The 18,356-nt window shown below is 58.7% G+C and overlaps 9 protein-coding genes across 9 annotated transcripts; 5 read left to right on the top strand and 4 right to left on the bottom strand.

Moving 5' to 3' along the window:
- Window positions 1–80: 80 nt before the first annotated feature.
- Window positions 81–2,412, top strand: SCHCODRAFT_02742441 (uncharacterized protein). The gene is made up of 3 exons (XM_003035346.3): window positions 81–539; window positions 604–678; window positions 762–2,412. The coding sequence occupies exons 1-3, from the start codon at window positions 393–395 to the stop codon at window positions 2,037–2,039; spliced, it is 1,500 nt and encodes a 499-aa protein (XP_003035392.1). The 5' UTR covers window positions 81–392; the 3' UTR covers window positions 2,040–2,412.
- Window positions 2,413–3,392: 980 nt separating this feature from the next.
- Window positions 3,393–5,216, top strand: SCHCODRAFT_02009250 (zincin). The gene is made up of 6 exons (XM_050341520.1): window positions 3,393–3,448; window positions 3,553–4,157; window positions 4,209–4,290; window positions 4,341–4,943; window positions 4,994–5,076; window positions 5,129–5,216. Exons 2-6 carry the CDS (start codon window positions 3,885–3,887, stop codon window positions 5,162–5,164), a joined length of 1,077 nt encoding a protein of 358 aa, XP_050202700.1. The 5' UTR covers window positions 3,393–3,448; window positions 3,553–3,884; the 3' UTR covers window positions 5,165–5,216.
- A 608-nt stretch (window positions 5,217–5,824) lies between these two features.
- On the bottom strand, window positions 5,825–7,248 carry SCHCODRAFT_02009111 (barwin-like endoglucanase). Its single transcript, XM_003036152.2, has 5 exons — window positions 7,224–7,248; window positions 6,981–7,175; window positions 6,376–6,933; window positions 6,057–6,325; window positions 5,825–6,003 (listed from the first exon to the last, which is right to left on the bottom strand). Exons 2-5 carry the CDS (start codon window positions 7,070–7,072, stop codon window positions 5,984–5,986), a joined length of 939 nt encoding a protein of 312 aa, XP_003036198.1. The 5' UTR covers window positions 7,073–7,175; window positions 7,224–7,248; the 3' UTR covers window positions 5,825–5,983.
- On the top strand, window positions 7,229–7,836 carry SCHCODRAFT_02523717 (uncharacterized protein). Its single transcript, XM_003035348.3, has one exon. The coding sequence runs from the start codon at window positions 7,377–7,379 to the stop codon at window positions 7,806–7,808; it is 432 nt and encodes a 143-aa protein (XP_003035394.1). The 5' UTR covers window positions 7,229–7,376; the 3' UTR covers window positions 7,809–7,836.
- A 379-nt stretch (window positions 7,837–8,215) lies between these two features.
- Window positions 8,216–9,996, top strand: SCHCODRAFT_02009094 (scamp-domain-containing protein). Its single transcript, XM_003035349.2, has 9 exons — window positions 8,216–8,394; window positions 8,456–8,662; window positions 8,745–8,928; window positions 8,984–9,028; window positions 9,089–9,132; window positions 9,183–9,231; window positions 9,283–9,300; window positions 9,508–9,640; window positions 9,893–9,996. The coding sequence occupies exons 1-9, from the start codon at window positions 8,391–8,393 to the stop codon at window positions 9,986–9,988; spliced, it is 780 nt and encodes a 259-aa protein (XP_003035395.1). The 5' UTR covers window positions 8,216–8,390; the 3' UTR covers window positions 9,989–9,996.
- Window positions 9,997–11,030: 1,034 nt separating this feature from the next.
- Window positions 11,031–12,312, bottom strand: SCHCODRAFT_02482494 (uncharacterized protein; the record flags this gene model as incomplete). Its single annotated transcript, XM_003036153.2, has 3 exons — window positions 11,031–11,743; window positions 11,906–12,212; window positions 12,268–12,312. 3 exons carry the CDS (start codon window positions 12,310–12,312, stop codon window positions 11,031–11,033), a joined length of 1,065 nt encoding a protein of 354 aa, XP_003036199.1.
- Window positions 12,313–12,649: 337 nt separating this feature from the next.
- SCHCODRAFT_02483999 (uncharacterized protein) lies at window positions 12,650–14,360 on the bottom strand (the record flags this gene model as incomplete). The annotated part of the gene is made up of 2 exons (XM_050342831.1): window positions 12,650–14,047; window positions 14,106–14,360. 2 exons carry the CDS (start codon window positions 14,358–14,360, stop codon window positions 12,650–12,652), a joined length of 1,653 nt encoding a protein of 550 aa, XP_050202699.1.
- A 129-nt stretch (window positions 14,361–14,489) lies between these two features.
- Window positions 14,490–16,752, bottom strand: SCHCODRAFT_02604855 (uncharacterized protein). The gene is made up of 5 exons (XM_003036154.2): window positions 16,620–16,752; window positions 15,538–16,573; window positions 15,214–15,474; window positions 14,894–15,118; window positions 14,490–14,783 (listed from the first exon to the last, which is right to left on the bottom strand). The coding sequence occupies exons 1-5, from the start codon at window positions 16,686–16,688 to the stop codon at window positions 14,653–14,655; spliced, it is 1,722 nt and encodes a 573-aa protein (XP_003036200.2). The 5' UTR covers window positions 16,689–16,752; the 3' UTR covers window positions 14,490–14,652.
- A 323-nt stretch (window positions 16,753–17,075) lies between these two features.
- SCHCODRAFT_02482086 (uncharacterized protein) lies at window positions 17,076–18,298 on the top strand (the record flags this gene model as incomplete). Its single annotated transcript, XM_003035350.2, has 3 exons — window positions 17,076–17,164; window positions 17,221–17,546; window positions 17,598–18,298. The coding sequence occupies 3 exons, from the start codon at window positions 17,076–17,078 to the stop codon at window positions 18,296–18,298; spliced, it is 1,116 nt and encodes a 371-aa protein (XP_003035396.2).
- Between the last annotated feature and the right edge of the window lie 58 nt (window positions 18,299–18,356).

Raw genomic sequence — 18,356 nt, 5'->3', positions numbered from 1 at the left:
ACGGCACGCGATCACATGATTGATGCTCAGATGAGGTTCCTGAGGGGGGCTGTGGCGTTCAATCACCGCGCTTGGCTCCTGCGCTCATGGCATGGGAGAAGAGACTTCGCTCAGTCTGCTGAGACTCTCTGAAGCTGACTTCATGGCTTGTATTCCCTCTGGACTGAATGTACGCCCCCACGCGAGCTCGGCATCCAAAGCCGAACGCCATGTGGCCCTCGCCCCAGCCTCCTGTCGATCGCAGGCTGCTTTTCCCTCACGCGCCCTCGACCGAGGCGCGTCCTATCGTCGAGCGGTTGCCTTTTTCCCCTTTCCTCCTTCATACACGTCTTTTCCACTCGATTCCCTTTCCTCCGCCTCCCCATTGCACCCCCATCGACCGATTCTGAATCATGTCCCGCCGCGTGCACCTGTGGCAATTCCCTTACGATGCCCTGCTCGAGCGGTACATGACCTCGACCGCGCACTATACCCGCGTGCTCGAGCGCACTTCCGAGCGCGACGGAGATACATTCGAGATGCGCGACGCCGGGGACGGTGTGAGTGAGCTGCATCCTTTCCTCGCGACGTGCGCGTAGAAGGATTGGCTGACAGGCATAGTAGTACCAGTGTCGCACGATAATCAACCGTCATCCAAGCTGCACCTGCCCGGATAACTTTAGACCGTGCATGCACCTAGTGCGTTGGATTCCCTTCACGTTCCCACTCCTTTCATTCGTTCCCATTCTTCTTGAACCACGCCACCTGACGACCGCTCCCAGATCCATGTATTCCTGCACATACTCGGAGTACCCGCGATGTACGATGTCTGGTACCAGCCCGAGCTCGACGATCATACCTTGGAAAGCCTGCTGAGGCATCCCATCGGTGACAGAAGTGCCCGCACATCTCGGCCCTCCTTTCCTATGCAAGACTTTGCCTCCCCCGACTCCATATACCCCGACCACGATTTCTTCTCCGCGCCCATGCAGGGTCCTCAGTTCACTGGCCCGCGCATCAGCACTGTGGGCCAAAACTCCTCCCGACGACGCCCGAGTTCATCCTTTGACCATGCGGGTTCATCCATGCACCGTCCGGGCGCGTCTCTAGACCTTCCGCGCTCCTCGCTCGACCTTCCGCGCTCCTCCCTCGACCTCCCGCGCTCCTCTCTCGACCGTCCCAGCACATCCTTTGACACTCCCCGCTCCTCCTTCGATCACCCAAACTCCTTCGACCGCCCAAACTCATCGTTGCACCGCCCAAGCACATCCTTCGACTTCTCGCCCTGGAACATCGACGACGCGGACGTAGGCGACGCTCTCCTACAAGGCCCATGCGCTAGCATCGGGCAGTACAGGGCAGGGATACGGCAGCTTAACATCAATGGGGCGTCTCTGGACCTCAACAAGTCTCAACTCGAGGAGCTGAGGAGAGCGTCTCTCGACGACCTCCATCAGACGTCAGTAGACTTAACAAGCTCGTCGGCGCTGGAAGGCTTGCAAAGCACATCAGCCCTGACCCTCGACTCGCCGCAGAGCCTGTTCGAGCAGTGGTCGCCCACCGTGTTGACGCCTACGGGCACAGGACCGGAGGTGTCCACGAACTCTTCCGGCGTGTCCCCAAAGTCTTCTGGCGGGTCACCGAACGTGTTGCTGGGTGACTGCGGTGGTCACTCAGCCGACTACCAACTCACGCCCGAGCTTCTGGCTGCCGCAGAAGACGTCCTCGAGCGCGAGATCGCCAGTCTCTCGACCAAGCGACCCTTTGAGGACGATGCACGGGAGTCGGAGCGCGGGACTGCTGGAATGAGGGCAGAGCGCAAGGTAGCTGGAACGAGGGGAGAGCGCGAGTTGGCTGGGACGAAGCTTGCGGGCAAGAGGTCATTAGAGACGGAACCTATGCCCGCTACCAAGCGCAACTACGCGGAGGATGACGCAGGGGGGAAAGGACGAGAGGCGGACGACCGGGCCCTCGACAGCAGTACAGACCGACAACCAGCCAAGCGGGCGCGGCTCGCGGAGAATGAAGGGCGAACCCGCGCCGTTCGTTGGTGCAGCTAGCTTCGTCAGCTTCGACACGTAGCTGCTTCGTGGATTGGCTGGTCATGTCGAGCTCTTTTGGTGGGCGATGGCGGGCTCCTTCGGCGGAATGCGACGCTGATAGCCGGTCGAGGTGGGAGAAGGACCTAGTCTTGGATTTGGCTGAGGTGGGAGAGGCCCGAGGTGATGTGGGCGAGGGAGGAGGAAGATGCGGCTGCCCAGTTTCGCGAGCATGTTGATACGAGCCGGTGCTCAGCTTACGATTAAGGCGTACATCTGATAATTATATACCACGCATTCCTTACGACCCCTCCTTTGTTGTTTGTGCTTGTAGGAGCCGCCAGTAGTCCAGCGCGTCAACGTGGAGGGGGCTACATACTTACATTCGCCCACCAACCTGTCAGTCGCGCCGAAGCCTTAGACTCGCGCCGCCGAAGGCACCAATTTGTGGCGTAAGGCCGCTCGGAAAATCCAGCCACGTGGCCGTGCCGCTTTCTTCCCACCGTCATGAAGTTCAACTTGCTATCGCTTTCAATCCGTCGCCGCTTGGCATCTCGCACGCACACGTCGCTGTCGGTGTAAGGTGACTGCAAGGCCTTTGAGTGGCGATTGCAGGGGCTTACAACTATCGCCTCGCGCCGCTGCATGCGTGGCAGAGTACAGGCGGCCGGCGCGATAGGTACTTCCGTATACATACCACGGCCTTGGCCACGACGACGTCGATCAGGATGTCCAGCACGTTCTATCCTGATGTCCAGCACGTTCTATCCTGATGTCCAGCACGCTCTATTCCGATGTCCAGCACGGTCCCGATATCGAGCTTCGCGCTCGCGTGACCGCCCTCGGGGCTTCTGCACTCAGCCTGCCACATGGGATCCTCGCCCACCGCTCCCTCGCTGGATGAATGGGACACTCGCGGAATGTATAATACCCCACTCTCGGAGTGAATAACGCCCCTCTCGTCCCATATGCACGCCCACAACATGGCTAGCGGCGCGAATTCATGGCTGGCGACTCGAATTCATGGCTGGCGGTGCGACTGTCAATGCATGGCTGGCGGCGCAACCGCTCCCGAGGGTCATATCTATGTCGGCCTTCTCAGTCTATACCCTCGAGAAGTAGCAGTCCAGCGGTATCGCACGGTCAGGCGTTCCTAGCCACGCCGCCGACAATGTGGTCCCATACAAGGGGCGCGTCTTCTCATTCTCGTCTTTTCTAACCCGTGTGCGGATTATGAGAAGTACACGGGACATGGGAAGCGTGCGGGACATGGGAAGCAAGCGGCTGGGTCTCCGCCTCTCGAGGTGCAGGCAAGGTGGGAATGGTACCTATTCCCGAGCTGCCGTGGTCTCCGAATCGGTGGTGCGCGTTGCTCTGCGTACGCGTATCTTGGTCTCTGAGCGCCCGACCATGATTTCCCGAGGCTATAGGTGAGATCACTGGCAACTGGATTCACCGCTTTTAGCGTCTGTGGACGGTCTTTGCGGCGTCTCCGTGTTTGCATTGACACTGACGTGCTCACAGGATCCACAAGGAGCGTATGGTCAGCCGCCCTCGCACGAAATGCTCGGCGCGGAAGCCTTGCAGGCCTAGCCACGATGGACAAAGGACATGATTATAGACGCGAGGGTACAGTAATTCCGCACCACGCGTCCCCTCCACGCGCGCTCTCTTCTATCAGCTTTCCCACCTTCGCACTCACCCATCCTGCATTGCTCTCCAGGCCCAAGACCACCCTCCCCCCGGATCATTCATGATAACACCCAGCAAGGGGACGTATATAAGCAGGCTGGGTGGCAGCCCATAGCTCCCCAAGGTCAAGGTCTCATCCTCCGATCTCCTACACCGGTCTACCAGCTAGCAGCCATGTTCTTCAAGGTCTCCTCGCTCATCGCGCTGGCTCTGGCCGGTAGCGCGCTTGCGACGCCGCTCGCCCGCTCGGAGGACCTCAAGGTCGAGCTGAGCGGCGCGGAGAGCGTGACGTCCATCGACGACGTGAAGATCACGGCGGCGGTGACCAACACGGGCTCTGAGGCGGTCAAGGTCCTCAAGTACGGTACCGTCCTCGACTCGCAGCTGCCGACGCGCTCGTTCCACGTGACTAAGGACGATGCTGACGTCGCCTTCACGGGTATCAAGGTCAGTATCGTGTTGGATGGGCTCGACGGTATGCTGAGGACTGGCGCGTAGATGCAACTCTCCATCCCCGACCTTACCGATGAGGCCTTTGCCACCATCCAGCCTGGCGAGACCGTCACCGCTGAGCACGCTGGTGAGTCCAGTTTTGCTAATCCAAATCTCATAGTGCTGACACTGCGCCAGTCTCCGCGCTCTTCGACTTCGAGTCCGCCGGCGAGGGCGCCTACACCTTCGAGCCGGTCACCACCTTCATGGTCGCCAGCGGCGACAGCCTCGCGCCCGCCTCCGACATGCTCAAGACCAAGGTCGCCGCCAACGGCCTGACCATCACCATCACCGGCGACCTCGCGAAGCGCTCCATGGCCGTCGAGAAGCGCGCGCGCAACATCTGCACCAACTCCTCCTACTCCTCCTTCATCAACTCCGCGTACTCGGAGGGCAAGTCGCTCGCCTCGACCGCCGCGTCGTACATCGCGTCCGCCGGCGCGAGCGACTCCCTCTACCGCGCGTACTACGGCAGCACGAGCACGTCGAGCGTGCGCAGCGTGTTCACGAATGTGGCGAACGAGAACTCGAGCTCGCGCACCTTGTCGTGCACGGACACGTATGGCGCGTGCACGAGCGGCGTGATCGCGTACACGGTCATCGCCACCACGAACGTCTACTTCTGCCCGATCTTCTTCCAGGAGGTGCCCTCGACCTACCTCTGCACCGGCCAGACCTCCGTCGCGTCCCGCAACGTCCGCGGCGGCACCGTCCTGCACGAGCTGACGCATGCTACCTCTGGTGACCCGGACTTTCGAACTTTTCTTCGCGCTTGTTGACTTGGCTCGCAGGCACTGACGACATTACCTACGGCTGCTCCGCCGACCAGGCTCTGTCCGACGCCAACTCGTACGCCAACGCTGACAACTACAACGTATGTTCAACTCTATTACACGCTAGTATACCTTCTGCTAACCTTCCCACAGTGCTTCTCGACCCAAGTCTACGCCAACCAGTGCTAGATGGCTGGCTCAAAAGGCCAGGCGCGCGGCTTGCAATCCTAGGCAGCTAGAGTCCTTGCCATGCTTCACTGTTGGGCTCTTCGCTGCCTCCGTAGCTCGTCAATTACCGCCGCGCCCCTGGCCAATTGAATCCAAGGGTTGATGGGGTTATTATGGTTGGAATACACGGAAAGAGGTTTGTATAGTTGAAAGGTGTTCTCTGTATCGTATCTTCAGTACTGTCTTCGTCACTGTATATTGGTGTAGCAAAATGGTTACCCATACTTGTTGTATCAACAACAGGGGCCGAGCAGAGAAAGCGAACAAACATGGCCAAACAAGTACATGGCTCATTGAGCGCCCCGACTTTGCCGCTCGCTCATCTCGACTTTCCTTCGAGATCCCGGGCGCTCTTGAAGAAACCTGGCTGAAACAAGCACACGGAGTCCATTTGATACCGAGAGCAACTGTAAGTAACACTATCTACCCATACAACAGACCCCATAAACATAAAATAAGATAAGAAAAGCGCAAACAGCCATCAAGACCGGTGCGCAGACGCACAAATGCACGCAGCCGAGACCACGCGCAAATGCACGTCAAGAAGCAGTAAAACCATGCAACAGATGGGGTGTAGAGAGAAAAGAACAGTAATGAGTAAGAGGGAAGTGGGGCGCGAAGCGGACTGCCCTGGAGGTGTAACGCGTCATCTTCTACGTGAAATGATTCGTGTCGTCTCTTGCCGCTTCGATTCTAGGCCCCGGGGGCGAGAGAAAGGAAGAAAACGGGATCGGTAGATGCAGAGCAAGCGATAGCAAGTCGAAGCAGGGGACGTGTTACTTAGTTGTAGTGCCACGAGACTGGGGAGATGGGTTAGTATGGGACGGGATGCGATGGTGGACAGGGGACGTACTGGGCTCAACACCGTCGTTCTCGAGACCGATGGCGTTGAAGGCGGCGACGGAGAGGTCGATGTCCGAGCCGGTCGAGCACGTCGGGCAGGTGTCGGCGACGATGACGTCGACAGACTGGCCCGTCTTGGTGTTCGTGATGTGCACGGACTTGCCGCAGATGTCACCAGAACGGCCGTACTCGGTCGGGGTCATGGCAGCGACGTAGTCGTTGTCAGAGTGAACAGTGCCGCAGGAGCCTGCAACGCCGTTCTGGTAGAAGAACGTGGCACTGTAGTGACATAAGCATACACCCCTTGACAGAACATAGATGATACTTACGTGCCAGTGAGGTCGCCGCTGGAACCAGAGCCGGAGCCAGAGTCACCGCCGGTGGAGGTGGTCTCGGGGGCAGACTCAGAGGTAGACGTAGTCTCGGGCGCCTGGGAGGTGGTCTCCGGCGCCTGCGACGTGGTCGCGGGCTCCTCGTAGGTGGAGGTGGGCGCGGCCTGCTCGGAGGAGCTGGTCGAAGCCGGGGCCTCCTGAGAAGAGGACTCCTCATCGTCACCCTCATCCTCATCATCGCAGTCCTCGTAGTCACCATCGTCATCGTCGTCACCATCCGTCACCTGCGTGTTGCCCGACGTGACGGCGGGCGCAGCGCTGGAGGAGGTGGACGTGGCCTCGACGGCGGTGGACGAGGGGGCGGCAGCGGAGGAAGAGATGTTGGCCGGGTCGCAGTACGCGGCACGGTTATCGTGGAGGTTCTCCGTCGCCAGCATGGGGTGGCAGCAGTCATCGAAGAACTGAGTGTTGTGCTGGTTCTGGCAGCCGATGGCGAGGTAACGGGCATGGTAGACGTCGTAGTCCTCGAGGTAGCCCTCGGCGTACGTAGAGGGCCTGGTGATGGTCAATCGCCAGTAAAGCGGACGCGACGAAACACTCACTTCTCCTTGCGGGCGTGGTGCCAGGTGTTCATGGGCAACGCCTGCACGGCGGAGAGCGTGGCGAGAGCAGCGACGAAGGTAGCAGCGTACATGGCGCGAATGAGCAAAGCGGGTTCTCGGACAAGTGAGAGTGAAGGAGGGCGCGACTACAGGCGAGTCGGGATGTGCAGGATTTAAAGAAGGAATGAACCGCTGCTGGGGGGACGTAAGTGCTCTGCAGAATTCCAGGAAGGGGGCACGCACGCTGCAAAGGCGAGAAGAGCGCGGGACGTCCGAAGAACGGTAATGAGCGCGGGGAGAGAAACGAGGAACGAACAAACCGAACTGGCGCGCGCTTTATATATTCTCGGCGCCGGCCGATCGCCGGCACTGCCATTGTAATTCGCCCGGAAGGGGATGCTCACCCTCGAAATCTTCGACTCCGCACAGGTCCCGCACCGTGCGCAGCGCCACCCCGGCGTGCCTCCCCCGATGCTCAGCGAGGCCCTTGACAGCGCGAGCATGTGCCGACGATGGCAACCTCGCGAAGAGGCGGCTCCTGCTCATCGTCGCCTTCACCTCGGCTTCCTGCCCTCGAATCATCTCGACGTCTCTTCAAGTTCAACTCGAACTTCAACACGAAGCGCTGGCAGCCAGCAAACCAGCTTGTCCGCGGCTCGTTTCATTTCCATGGCGTTCGCCTGTAGCACGGGCGTTTTGATCGTTGCCATCGTGCTGCTCGCCGAACAAGCTGCGGCCACGGGACGTACCGTCACGTACGGCCTGCCATGCCCATTTGTGGCGAACAACGCCATTCATGCCATTGTCCTCCTTCCCCTCTTGGGCTGACAATCGAAGTCCCTCTTCATATCGTCGCAAGGATCAGTATAGAGTGTGCTCGAGCTAGCCTCACCCTGGAAAGGCGAACAACACTGACAAGGAGTTGGCATGTTCAAGTCCGCATTAGGTACACCTCAAACGTACAATGACATGCCCGCATCTACCTTGCCTCGCGTCCATTCAGGCGAACTCTCGCTGCCTCACGCCTGCCAACATGCTCGAAGGAACAACGTCTATTGAACTTCGAGGCAACTTGAGGGCCCTGCGTGATGCCTCGTAATGGCACACGTTCGGGGCGTAAGGGATGTGATTTCGGAGGACGGACTGTCACCCTCCTTCATCTTCCGCTCCATTCCTCCCCCAAGATGGACTGGCGGCTGAACAATGCGGAAAACCCGCGCGGTCGACGACGAAAGCCAAGACGAAGAAAATAATCTTCGCGCACCCGAATTTTCACCAAGTCCAACTCTCCCGGGCCCCGGCCCGCACAGGCACGCTTAGTCATCACCCGCCGCCGCGCTTTGCCACCGTACCCGCCCTTTCCGCCTCCGCCAAGACACATTCTTCGACGACGCCGGACGTACATAACACATGGGTGCGTGTGGCGGCGGGTGAACCGATGAGGGGAGGGTGCTAATCGGTATGCGATGCGACAGCGGCTTACAGCAACGAGAACCCGTTTGCCTCGACGCACTCGCTTGACGCGAACCCGTTCGATGACCCGGAGGCGCAGCAGGAGGCGGAGCGCCAGGCGAGGCTGCAGGAGCTGAGCGCGCGGGAACGCGACCTCGAGCGCAGGGAGGCCGAGCTCAACCAGAAGGCGGAGCACATACGCGTTCACGGGAGGAACAATTGGCCGTTCTGTGCGTGTTGCGAGGCCTCCTTGTCTACGATGTGAACTGACCGCATTATCCCCCACCCATCCCTCCTTCTCGCCCCCCACAGTCTACCCCCTCATCTTCCACTCCATCAAGGACGAGATCCCGGAGGCCTCGCAACCGCTCATCACGCGACTGTACCAGCTCTGGCTCGTCCTCTTCGGCACCCTCATCATCAACTTCGTCGCATGCATCTTCGTCCTGGTCGCTGGCTCGTCCGACGGGGGAGCGGACCTGGGCGCCAGCATTGGGTGCGCAACACTTCGATCGACGTGGCTGAATGCGCTGGCTGACGCTTGATGGCAGCTACTGCTTCACGATCACAATCTTCTCGTTCTTGCTCTGGTACCGGTGCGTGCTGCGGATGGCGTGGCGATGCGAAGGAACGTTCTGACGCGTGGTCCTTGCCAGCCCAATATACAATGGGTATATGAAGGAGCAGGCTCTGTATTATTGTGAGTGCCAGGCTTGTTTGGTACTTCTCTTTGTGCTGATGCCGTCTCAGACATGTACTTTATCTTCTGCGGATTCCACCTGTTGTACAGTGCCTACATGTGCGTTTAACTACCTTTTTTTTTATGTCCGTCTCGCTGACCTCCTCTCAGGATAATTGGCATACCCAGGTGAGCATCGAGGCGTCGCTCTACTTCCCCTCCACACCTAATCCATCTCATGGCCTCCCGCCCACTTATGCCACCTCCCCTTCGTCCGCATGACTTCCCCCTCACTCCTCCCTCTATCCCCTCCATCCTCTCCCCGTCCATCGCCTCCCCGTCTTCCTTGTCTCCCCTACCTCCTCATCCACTTTCCATACTAACGTTCTCATACAGCACCGGTTCCGCCGGCCTCGTGCAGACCATCAAGATGTACGGCGGCGGGCACATCGTCGCCGGCATCCTCGGCACCATCGCGACCGTCGGCTGGGTGCTGCAGGGCGCGGGGAACGCGTACTATTATCGGGAGGTGGGTGCTATTTCTGTGCTCGTCAGGATATTAGTGTGTTGGTGGCGGGATATATCTGGCAAAAATGTGTCTGGAAAGGAATGGTGAAGGGATATGTGTGGATCGGACAAGGGACAAGGATCAGAGATTCGTCGCATGTTCAGCGCCTTGCGATGCGAGGACCTCTTTCCCTTGTTACCGCGCCACAAGTGGGGTTACTGCGTCCCAAGTGGGCGATGCGCTTTCGTCGAGCTGAAGCTGACGTTCTTCCAGATCTGGATGCACCACAAGGCCGCGGGCCACACGATGGAGAAGGCGAAGGGCGAGCTCGCAACACACGGCGCAAAGGCATACTTCACGCGTGGATGAGCGGCTGCGTCTCTCTTATCCTTGGCTGCCCCTTGACCTCGACTGCTCTGACATCCTCCTTGACCTCGACTTCGACCGTGATGTGCCCGACCCTCGACTTCGACTGGCGGCCTGGCCGACTTCGGGCTCAGCATGGCAAGGGCGAGGGCGAAACCTACCTGACAAGAACCAACGAAACAACGAAACAACAAACAACGCGTCCAGCGCTGGCCTCTCGCGGACGCTCATGTACAGGGGTGACTATAGCGGCAGTGCGAGGGGGGAGCGAAGCGGACTCTGCATTATTTGGCTGCGAGTAGCAGCTTCTGGCGATGTGGCTTACCACCACATCTTGATGTAGTGGCACAAAGTATGATACTTGACTCGGATTGCTGCGTACTCATTTCATGTAGCTTGGACTCTGTTACTTATTCAATGCGCAGGATAAGTTATGGATCGTGAATGGCGTGTTATAGCGAATTTGACAGGGCCATCCACGTTGGTGCAGATGAGCTGGTTTTGCGAGAAGGGGAGAGTTCAAGGCATAAGTGTACAACTTTCCCTATCGCCATCGTAGCTGTGCAAGTATCATATGCGAAGCAGTCTCTTTGCCACGGTGAAACTCATCCGGTAAGTACGTGCATTGTCCCCTATCAGGATCAGAGTATGTTGAACTTTGAACGAAAGCAGTTCAAAGCCAAACCTGGAATCCCTCGTTCGACAACTCTTGCAGCATCTCTGATATGCTGTCCTGCCTCCCAGTGCCATCGATGATCACCCGGCAAACGTAACGACGTGACTGTAGTTCAGAGCGAACTCTCTTCATCAAGCAGTACGTGCCAGTGTCCGACTCCACCACACAATTCGAGGTCGCGGAGGTCCTGGGGGAGGATCTCCACCCCTGGCAGCACCGGCAACGCCTCGAGGATCCCCTGTAGCATTGGCCCTGTAATATAGACCAGCGTGAGGCGCTTAACCCGAGGGAGGCGGCGCAACAGTGACGTGTAAAAGCCCACACCGGTACTCGTACTCTCGAAGCTGACCCATTCCAGTGCGAAGGCATCTATTCGAGGCGCCCGTTCGAGGAAGGAGAGGATGTCAGAACATCGTCCGCATCGGAGCAAGAGAAGGATTCGAGACTGGGTGTACTGAGCTTCGGCGCCAGAAGATAACATTCCGTCCCGCGCAGTGACAGGAGCTTCAATCGGTCTAGCGTGACCAGGTCAAAGTCTTTGTCGAAAAGGCGGCGGAAAGTTGTGAGGGAATTGATATGTAGGCGCTCGAGTTGCGTACATTGGCCTAAGACGAGCTGACTTGGAATGGGCTCATACAAGCTCAGGTTTACGTCAGTCAGGCTGCGCTGGTAGAGATGCGTGAAGAAGAAATCGGGAATACGATCCTCGAGCCGCAGGTGCCACAGCCGCGTCGATTCGGTGAATGCAACGATAGAGGGAGCCTTGTCGAGCTTCTTCACCCAGTCCTCGTCCACAAGTATCCGGAGGTGTAAACGCTCGAGCAAGGGGAACGCATCACGAGGTAGGGAGGAAAGGGCAGGTAAGATGCTTTGTGCATGTCCGACGAGGCGCAGATCACGTATCCTGTGCGTCGGGAGCGTGTTCGGGTCGCCGAGGATCTGCCCCATGTAAGCCGCATGGCGCTCCATCTTCTCAACGATTGCGTTCCATTCCGACCAATCCATCCATTCCGACATGTATCCATGTTCGAAGACTGAACGCTCCCAGATCTCGATAGAGAAGGGTAGGTCGCGCGCGCGAGCTAGCCATTTCCGAGAGCAAGGCGCTCCCTAATCATGTTCGACGAGACCCCACGACAGAGGGAGCTCTCGCCACAGCGACGACATGCTATGTACGGCCTGGCGCCACGCGTGACAGACTTGCGTAAGTCTGTACAGAGAGAGGATGGTTGGCGACACCTTACTGAGTTCTCGTAGTGGTTCCCAGGGCGCGCGCTCGACGGAAAGTGAGAATATCTCACACATGACATCGTCGGGCAAAGCGCGGATGGGAGAGTGGATGGCCATATGGCAGACGCGTATGTGTTCGCTGACTCTCTTCTTCTGCCCTTTGAGCCGAGAGAGGGCATCGGTCAAGAGAGTGATTTCCGCGTTTAGCTCGCGCAGGTGGTTGCGACTCTCATTGAGGAGGTCGCACACCAGCGCGGTGTTCTGTGTTGTTTCCAGCGGCGCATTCTGGTAAAGAATTGCCCGGAAAGATGCGCCTGGAGGCTGTAAACCGTCAGACACACAAGAGCTGATGTCATATCGCAAGGAAACGACTGACCAACTTTGGCTCAGAATCAACGAGGGCTTGCACAGAGGCGTACATTTTCGAGGGGAGTACGAACGCCTTGTCGCCGAGGCGCAGGGGCGAAGTGATGGGCGAAGGAGACACGGAGACTGCCTCAGTTACGAAAAACGCCTCGCGACATGAACGCGAAGAACTCGAGGATTCGGAGACTGCCGACTCAGGGTTTTGAGCGCATGTCCTGCCGGTCCGGATACCATTGCAGGACCTCTGAAGTCTACGGTTGAAAAAGGATACTATATCATCAATCCTCTACGCCAACGTGCGCCGTCTATAGCACGTCAGATAGGCCATCGAAAGAGGATATGTTCGACGCACCTACGAGGTACTATCCAGCAAACAGTTGACACTGATGACACTACTCCTTCGGCCTCTTGTTCTCAGGAGGCGGTATGCCCGCCAGCGCCATCGCGTGTCCAAACACATAGCCCTCCAGCCGAGCCTGCCGCATATGTGGCAGCAAGTCCTCCACCATCTTCCAAGAGTCGCGGTCCTGAGCGAACGCGTGTATCTTGTTCAGATTGGGGAATATGAAGGACAAGAACCGCGCGACCGATCCTGGATTTTGCGGTGCTGGCAAGCTCGCGACGCCGAAGGATTCGACCAATGGGCAGACCATGCCACCCGCGGGCAGAGACCCGTAGGGTTCGGAGGGCACATCGGAGGTGTCGAGAGGGAGAGTTCCAAGGTTTCTTATCCGGGGGCACATACGCGGGAGAATGGCCAGGCCGGCTAGGGTTAGATGAGCGCCGTCGAGCTTGGGGTTGACATCTTCGAAGTAGAGGCTCTCCAGCGTCGGCCAGGTCGTCGCTATTTTGGCCAGCATGTCGTCGCTGATCATCAGCCATTGTATCTCGAGGGTGAGTGTGGTGACGTTCCGCAGGCTGAAAAGCGGCTCGAGGTCATCCAGGGTGATTGGTTCCAGCATCTCCTCGCTCTCTGCTAGCTCCTGGCGGGTTCGCAGCTCATACTCGCTGAAGGTAAGGTCTGTTGGGCCATTTTGCCGGTTCGCCCAGGCGCTGACGCGATGGAAGATGGGCCGCCACTTCTGCACAGGCGCGGGCGCGTCAATGTAGAGGGTCAGGGATTTGACGGGGCTGCGAGACATCATGCTCAGCGCCCAGTCGGCGTATTCCGGGGATACGTTCATCATCGAGAGGGATCGTAGCGCGGGGAACCCATCCTCTATATCATCCACTGGATGGAGTTCTCCAAGCAGACATTGAAGCCGCATCGCGAAAGTGCTGACGTCCAGTTTTTCCAGGTTAGGATACGATGCAATGCGGCGCAGCGTCTTCGTTAACATGCACGGCACGTAGAGCTCCTCAAGTTGCGGCCATTCCGAGAGGACAGAGTGCAGGATGTTTATGAAATCCATAGAAATGACAGTGGAGGAGCCATACTGGCCAAGTTTGACGACGGTGGGCTTGCATCTGGCTCCGAGGAGTGAGACGACGGACGCGGTTTCCAGCGGGCTGCGCTTAGCGTTCCAGTCAAAGGCAATCTCGTTCAAGGACGAGCTGATGAGAAGGCGAGTAAAGGCGATGGACGCTTCGAACATCGACTCCCTAACGTTAACCGTGCGGGCGTTAGGGAATAAGACGCTCCCCGGGAATGACAAGGCGAGAGCCTCGATGGACTCGTGCGCAATGTCGTACGGATAGGGATCTGCGCCTGCGTCATTCACGTATCTCACTCTGGGAGCGTGATGCAGGACGCGTGTCCATTCGTCGGGAGTGGGAACCCGGAGGAGTTCCTGAAAGGGACAAGAGTGAATACTGTGACAACCATGCCAGACGCGAGATGACGCTTACTATCAGCCGTCGCTTTGGAGCGCCAGCTCTGCCTTCGACAGGTGTGATCTTATAAATGTCGGACGGGAGGCAGAAGAACAGCGGTACAATGCTCGGTAGTTCCTCCCATAGCGCCTTAAGACTGGGTTCGAGGAACGACCGGCATGTCAACGCAAAGTCAACCAGCCCACGATGTCGCCAAGGGTGGTACTCCAGACCTGCTATGTAGTCGCAGATAATGGAAACCACTTCGGGGATTCTGAGAGCGGCGTGCATGAGCGCAAGATGGCAGCTTATGGAATACAAGCCGCGTCGCGACTCGGACGGAACGCGGCAACGGCCGCGAAAGCACCTGACCCAATGTCACGGTAACGCTAACGGTTGAACTTCAACCCTTGATGGACTGAGCAATCTGCTCGCGATGAAATATCGATACTACCCATGAAGGTACATAGCTGCATTGATACAATGACTAAATACGTGCTACATGTCCGCAATAATATGCAAAACACCTTTCCGGGCCGCTGCCCTAGTCGAAGTCCTCATCATGAGAAGAGCACGAACGCTCTTACACATACGCGTCTACAAACGCGCCCCACTTCTCGATGACGGGTTTCACTATACTCTCCCACTCCTTCCCCTTGTACTTCCCCTTCCGCACGCGTACGAACTCGAAGATCTCCTTGTGGATTTGCCCGCCTATGCAGCCGTGATCAGTACAACTTGCTTTCCTCAGCGCAGGTCACCTCCGCCACGCAGGTCATCTCTACCATGAAACCTAGCTACCCAAAAGAACATGGCATACTCACAATCCGCACATTTCCCACCGCCGTTGCCCATACCATTCGCGCCTACGGCATTACCCGTAGGTTTATCGACATTCGGCCAATGGTGGTCGAGGTACGCCTGACCTAGTGCGAGGTCGGCGAGCTCGAGGTGGATGAGCCGCTCGAGGCGGTGACACCATGCGCCCTTGGCGCCTGGCCGTACGCGCCCCTTCATGAGGGAGACGGCGCCGTCGGGGACGGGGTGGTCTGCGGAAGTAATGTTGAGGTCACTCGGTCCTCAAGTAAATGGGAAGTCGAGAGAATGGTAGATAGAGAAAACAAGCGAATCCTGCAATACGCACCGGAATCGTCAGGCTCCACGATCCCAGGATACCATCCCCGCAGGACCTGCTCCTTGCTCGAGCACTGCTTGCCCCACTGGTCGATGCGCTTGTTAAGGTTGACCGCGCGGCCAACCTTCAGCTTGATCGTCGACGGGGAGCTGGGATCCCGGATTTCGAACGTGTAGATGTAGCCTGGTTCATCTGACAATGTGCGCGACTTCTCCATCTCGGCGCGGAGGGCGACTTTCGTGTCGGGCTCGAGATATTCGGGGATCCAGTCTGAGGCGTGGGTCAATTCGTGCCTTTCTTGGGCAGTGGTAAATTGAAAGGACGTAGAATCACCTTTGAAGTCTACCCACGCCCCGTTCTTCCTAGCGTAGAATCCCGTCGGCTGAAGCACCTCCTTCGAGTGCTGGAAGCAGAATCGCAGGACCTCTTCGTCGTCATCCTCAGACGACCCGGAGCCCCTCATCGACGCCAGCGCAGGCCCCGACTTCACCATCCGCGTACACCGCGCCCCCGCTTTAGTCACCCCCGAGCACTGCACTTGACTTCCTGACGCTGCACCCTTCTTGGGCTTCGAGTCCTCCGGCGGCTCTGACGATGCGCGTGGTCGGTTAGGCTTACTTCCCGGTGATTTCTTCTTAGCAGGCGGGGTCGCAGATCCCTGCGCATCACCTGAGGGCCGCACAGGCGTCGCAGGGTGTCCGTTTGCATGCTGTCCAGGTGACGGAGTACCCGCAGGTGAGGGCGTGCCGAGCGGGGCAGGCGAAGGATTGGGAAGGAGCGACGTCGAGGCAGCGGGGCGGTGGCCTGGTGCGTATGCATAGGGATAGGGTTTGGGTCGCTGCTGCGGCTGCTGCATCGCGTGTTGCATGGTCAGCGATTGTTGCGTCGCGGGCTGCCCGTACGCATACGGATTCGGCTGCGACGTTGCATATGGCGCAGGCATCGCGGGCGGTCGGGGCAGGGGTCCGGGACCATTGGAGGGTGGCGGGGCATGAGCGTAGGGATAAACATTGGGCGCGGAGTTGGCATGAGGGGGCTGGACGTGGGTAGGGACGGGCATGCTCATGAGCATGGGCGGCGGTGGCGCGTACGCGTGTTCGACGCGTGGGGGTGCCTCGGGCTGCGGTGGCGGAGGGGCGGCCTGGGGGTCGTACTGAGGGCCGGCGGGAAACTGGGTGCGCGGGCCCAGCGGTCGGCGGCCGGGCGGGCCTGCGTTACCTAGGTTGAGCACATCCATGCTCTCAGCGAGGTTGTCCCCGCTCGCTGGCTTTGAGCTCTCTGGGCGGGAAGGGCGCGACGCGTTCGACGGTCGCGAGGCATTTGATGGCCGCGGCGCCTCGTTCAACGTTGGCTCGGAGCCTTTGTCCTTCTGCTCGCTGTCAGGGTCGGCGAGCAGAAGGCACTGCACGACGCACCTCAAAGAGCCTCTCCACCTTTTGGAAGAGGTTGAGGGCCTTTCCCTTCGCAGTGTACGCCGTGCCCATATCGTTGAGTTTGTGAGATATAGATGATGTTGTCCGTGAAAATGCAAGATGGCGGTGGTAGGAGTCAAGATCTGAATGCGGCACCAGAGATCAGCGCACCGGAATCAGAACAATGGGCGGTTCCTTCCCACGTGCGGAGGTGGCGGTGCAACCTTACTGCTTCCCAAAAATTTGATGTCAAGCTTGCGGTCAACGACGATGGCGGCGACAACGACGACGGTGAATAGTCCCCCATATCTGTTCGAAGGATGAAACGCACTGGGCTCCGAAGATTCGTGAGCGATATGCACTACGCTCCTAGGAGCGGCGGCTTAGAAACCCGTTAACTGATCCTTCCTCATCGGCGCTGTCCCCCTCGTTCTCTATATTGACGAATCATGTCAGACCATGTCATCCGAAGATGTCCTCAAGCACCTGGAGGAGATGAAGTCGAGTATGTCTTCCGTACGGGAACTAATAGGCTCTCTGCGAAATGAGTAAGTGTCCTGTTCTCCAGTCCGTTCTGCGTCCCTCAACTCATTGCAGCTCGTAGCGATGATCGACTCGACTGCAAGGACGGGATCTCCCTCCTCTCCCTCAAGCACCACATTATGCTCACGTACATGCAATCTTTGGCGCTTGTCAGCGCCCGCCGCGTCGTTGGACATTCCCTCGCGGTTCGTACCCAGCCGGCGGAGCCTTACAGCTCTGCAGAGCGCTCATCGCGCGGAAGCGAGCCTGGAGACCTGGTCGACTCTATGATCGAAGGGCGTATAGCTCTGGAAAAGATCAACATTCTTGAGGGCCGCATGCGCTATCAGATCGAGAAGCTAGTACGCCTCGCGGAAGAGCCTGAGAAGAGCACTAATGTTGCTGATGGTATGTTCTCCCCTCAGACGTTCTTTCACTTCATACTGACCCACTTACCAGATCCCCTCGCCTTCCGCCCCAACCCCCAAAACCTCGTTGACGCGCAGGACGACGACTCCGACGCCGAATCCGTCGCCTCCAAAGCGTCCTCCTCCGGCGACAAAGACCAGATCTATCGCCCACCCCGCCTCGCCCCTATGCCCTACAACCCCACCACCTCCAAAGAAAAGCGCGCGTCCAAACGCACCGCCCTTCCACCGCCCACCGCGCTCCGCGCCCTCGCCGACCCCGCGCAGCCGCACGCCGAATCCACCTCCGGGCTGGGGACGACCCCTTCATTGCAGTCTGCGCGTGCTCGTTATCTGAACCGCCTCACGAACTACGAAGAGGAGAACTTCACGCGCGTGGTGATGAAGAAGCGCGATGCGCTGCGGCGCGTGCGGGACGAAGAGGACATGGCGCTCGGCGCAGACCTGAGCGACCCGCGGCGCGGGGGGAAGAACCGGCGCCGCGGTGGCTTGGAGGACGAGTTCGGGGACGTACTCAAAGACGCGGAGCGCGTGGGCGGCGCGGGCGATGCGTATGAGGAGCTGAGGCAGAGGGGGAAGAAGCGCAGCTTGTTGGAGAGGAGCCGCGCGAGGAGAGGGGATGTGGCGGATGACGACGAGGGGGAGCGCCCTGGGAAGAAGCGGAAGACGCGCTTCGAGTTGGCGGCGAAGAGTGTGGGCAAGCGGATGCGGAAGCAGGGCAAGAAGGCATGATTGTGCTTGCTTTCTGTCAATCGTGTATGTATGCTGTACTACAGTCCGTCATGCGCGT

The sequence above is a fragment of the Schizophyllum commune genome (assembly GCF_000143185.2).
Source record: "Schizophyllum commune H4-8 unplaced genomic scaffold SCHCOscaffold_1, whole genome shotgun sequence".
In the NCBI taxonomy this organism is placed as follows: domain Eukaryota; kingdom Fungi; phylum Basidiomycota; class Agaricomycetes; order Agaricales; family Schizophyllaceae; genus Schizophyllum; species Schizophyllum commune.
The sequence above is the reverse complement of the archived record's forward strand: the minus strand, read 5'-3'. Positions and strand labels throughout refer to the sequence as shown.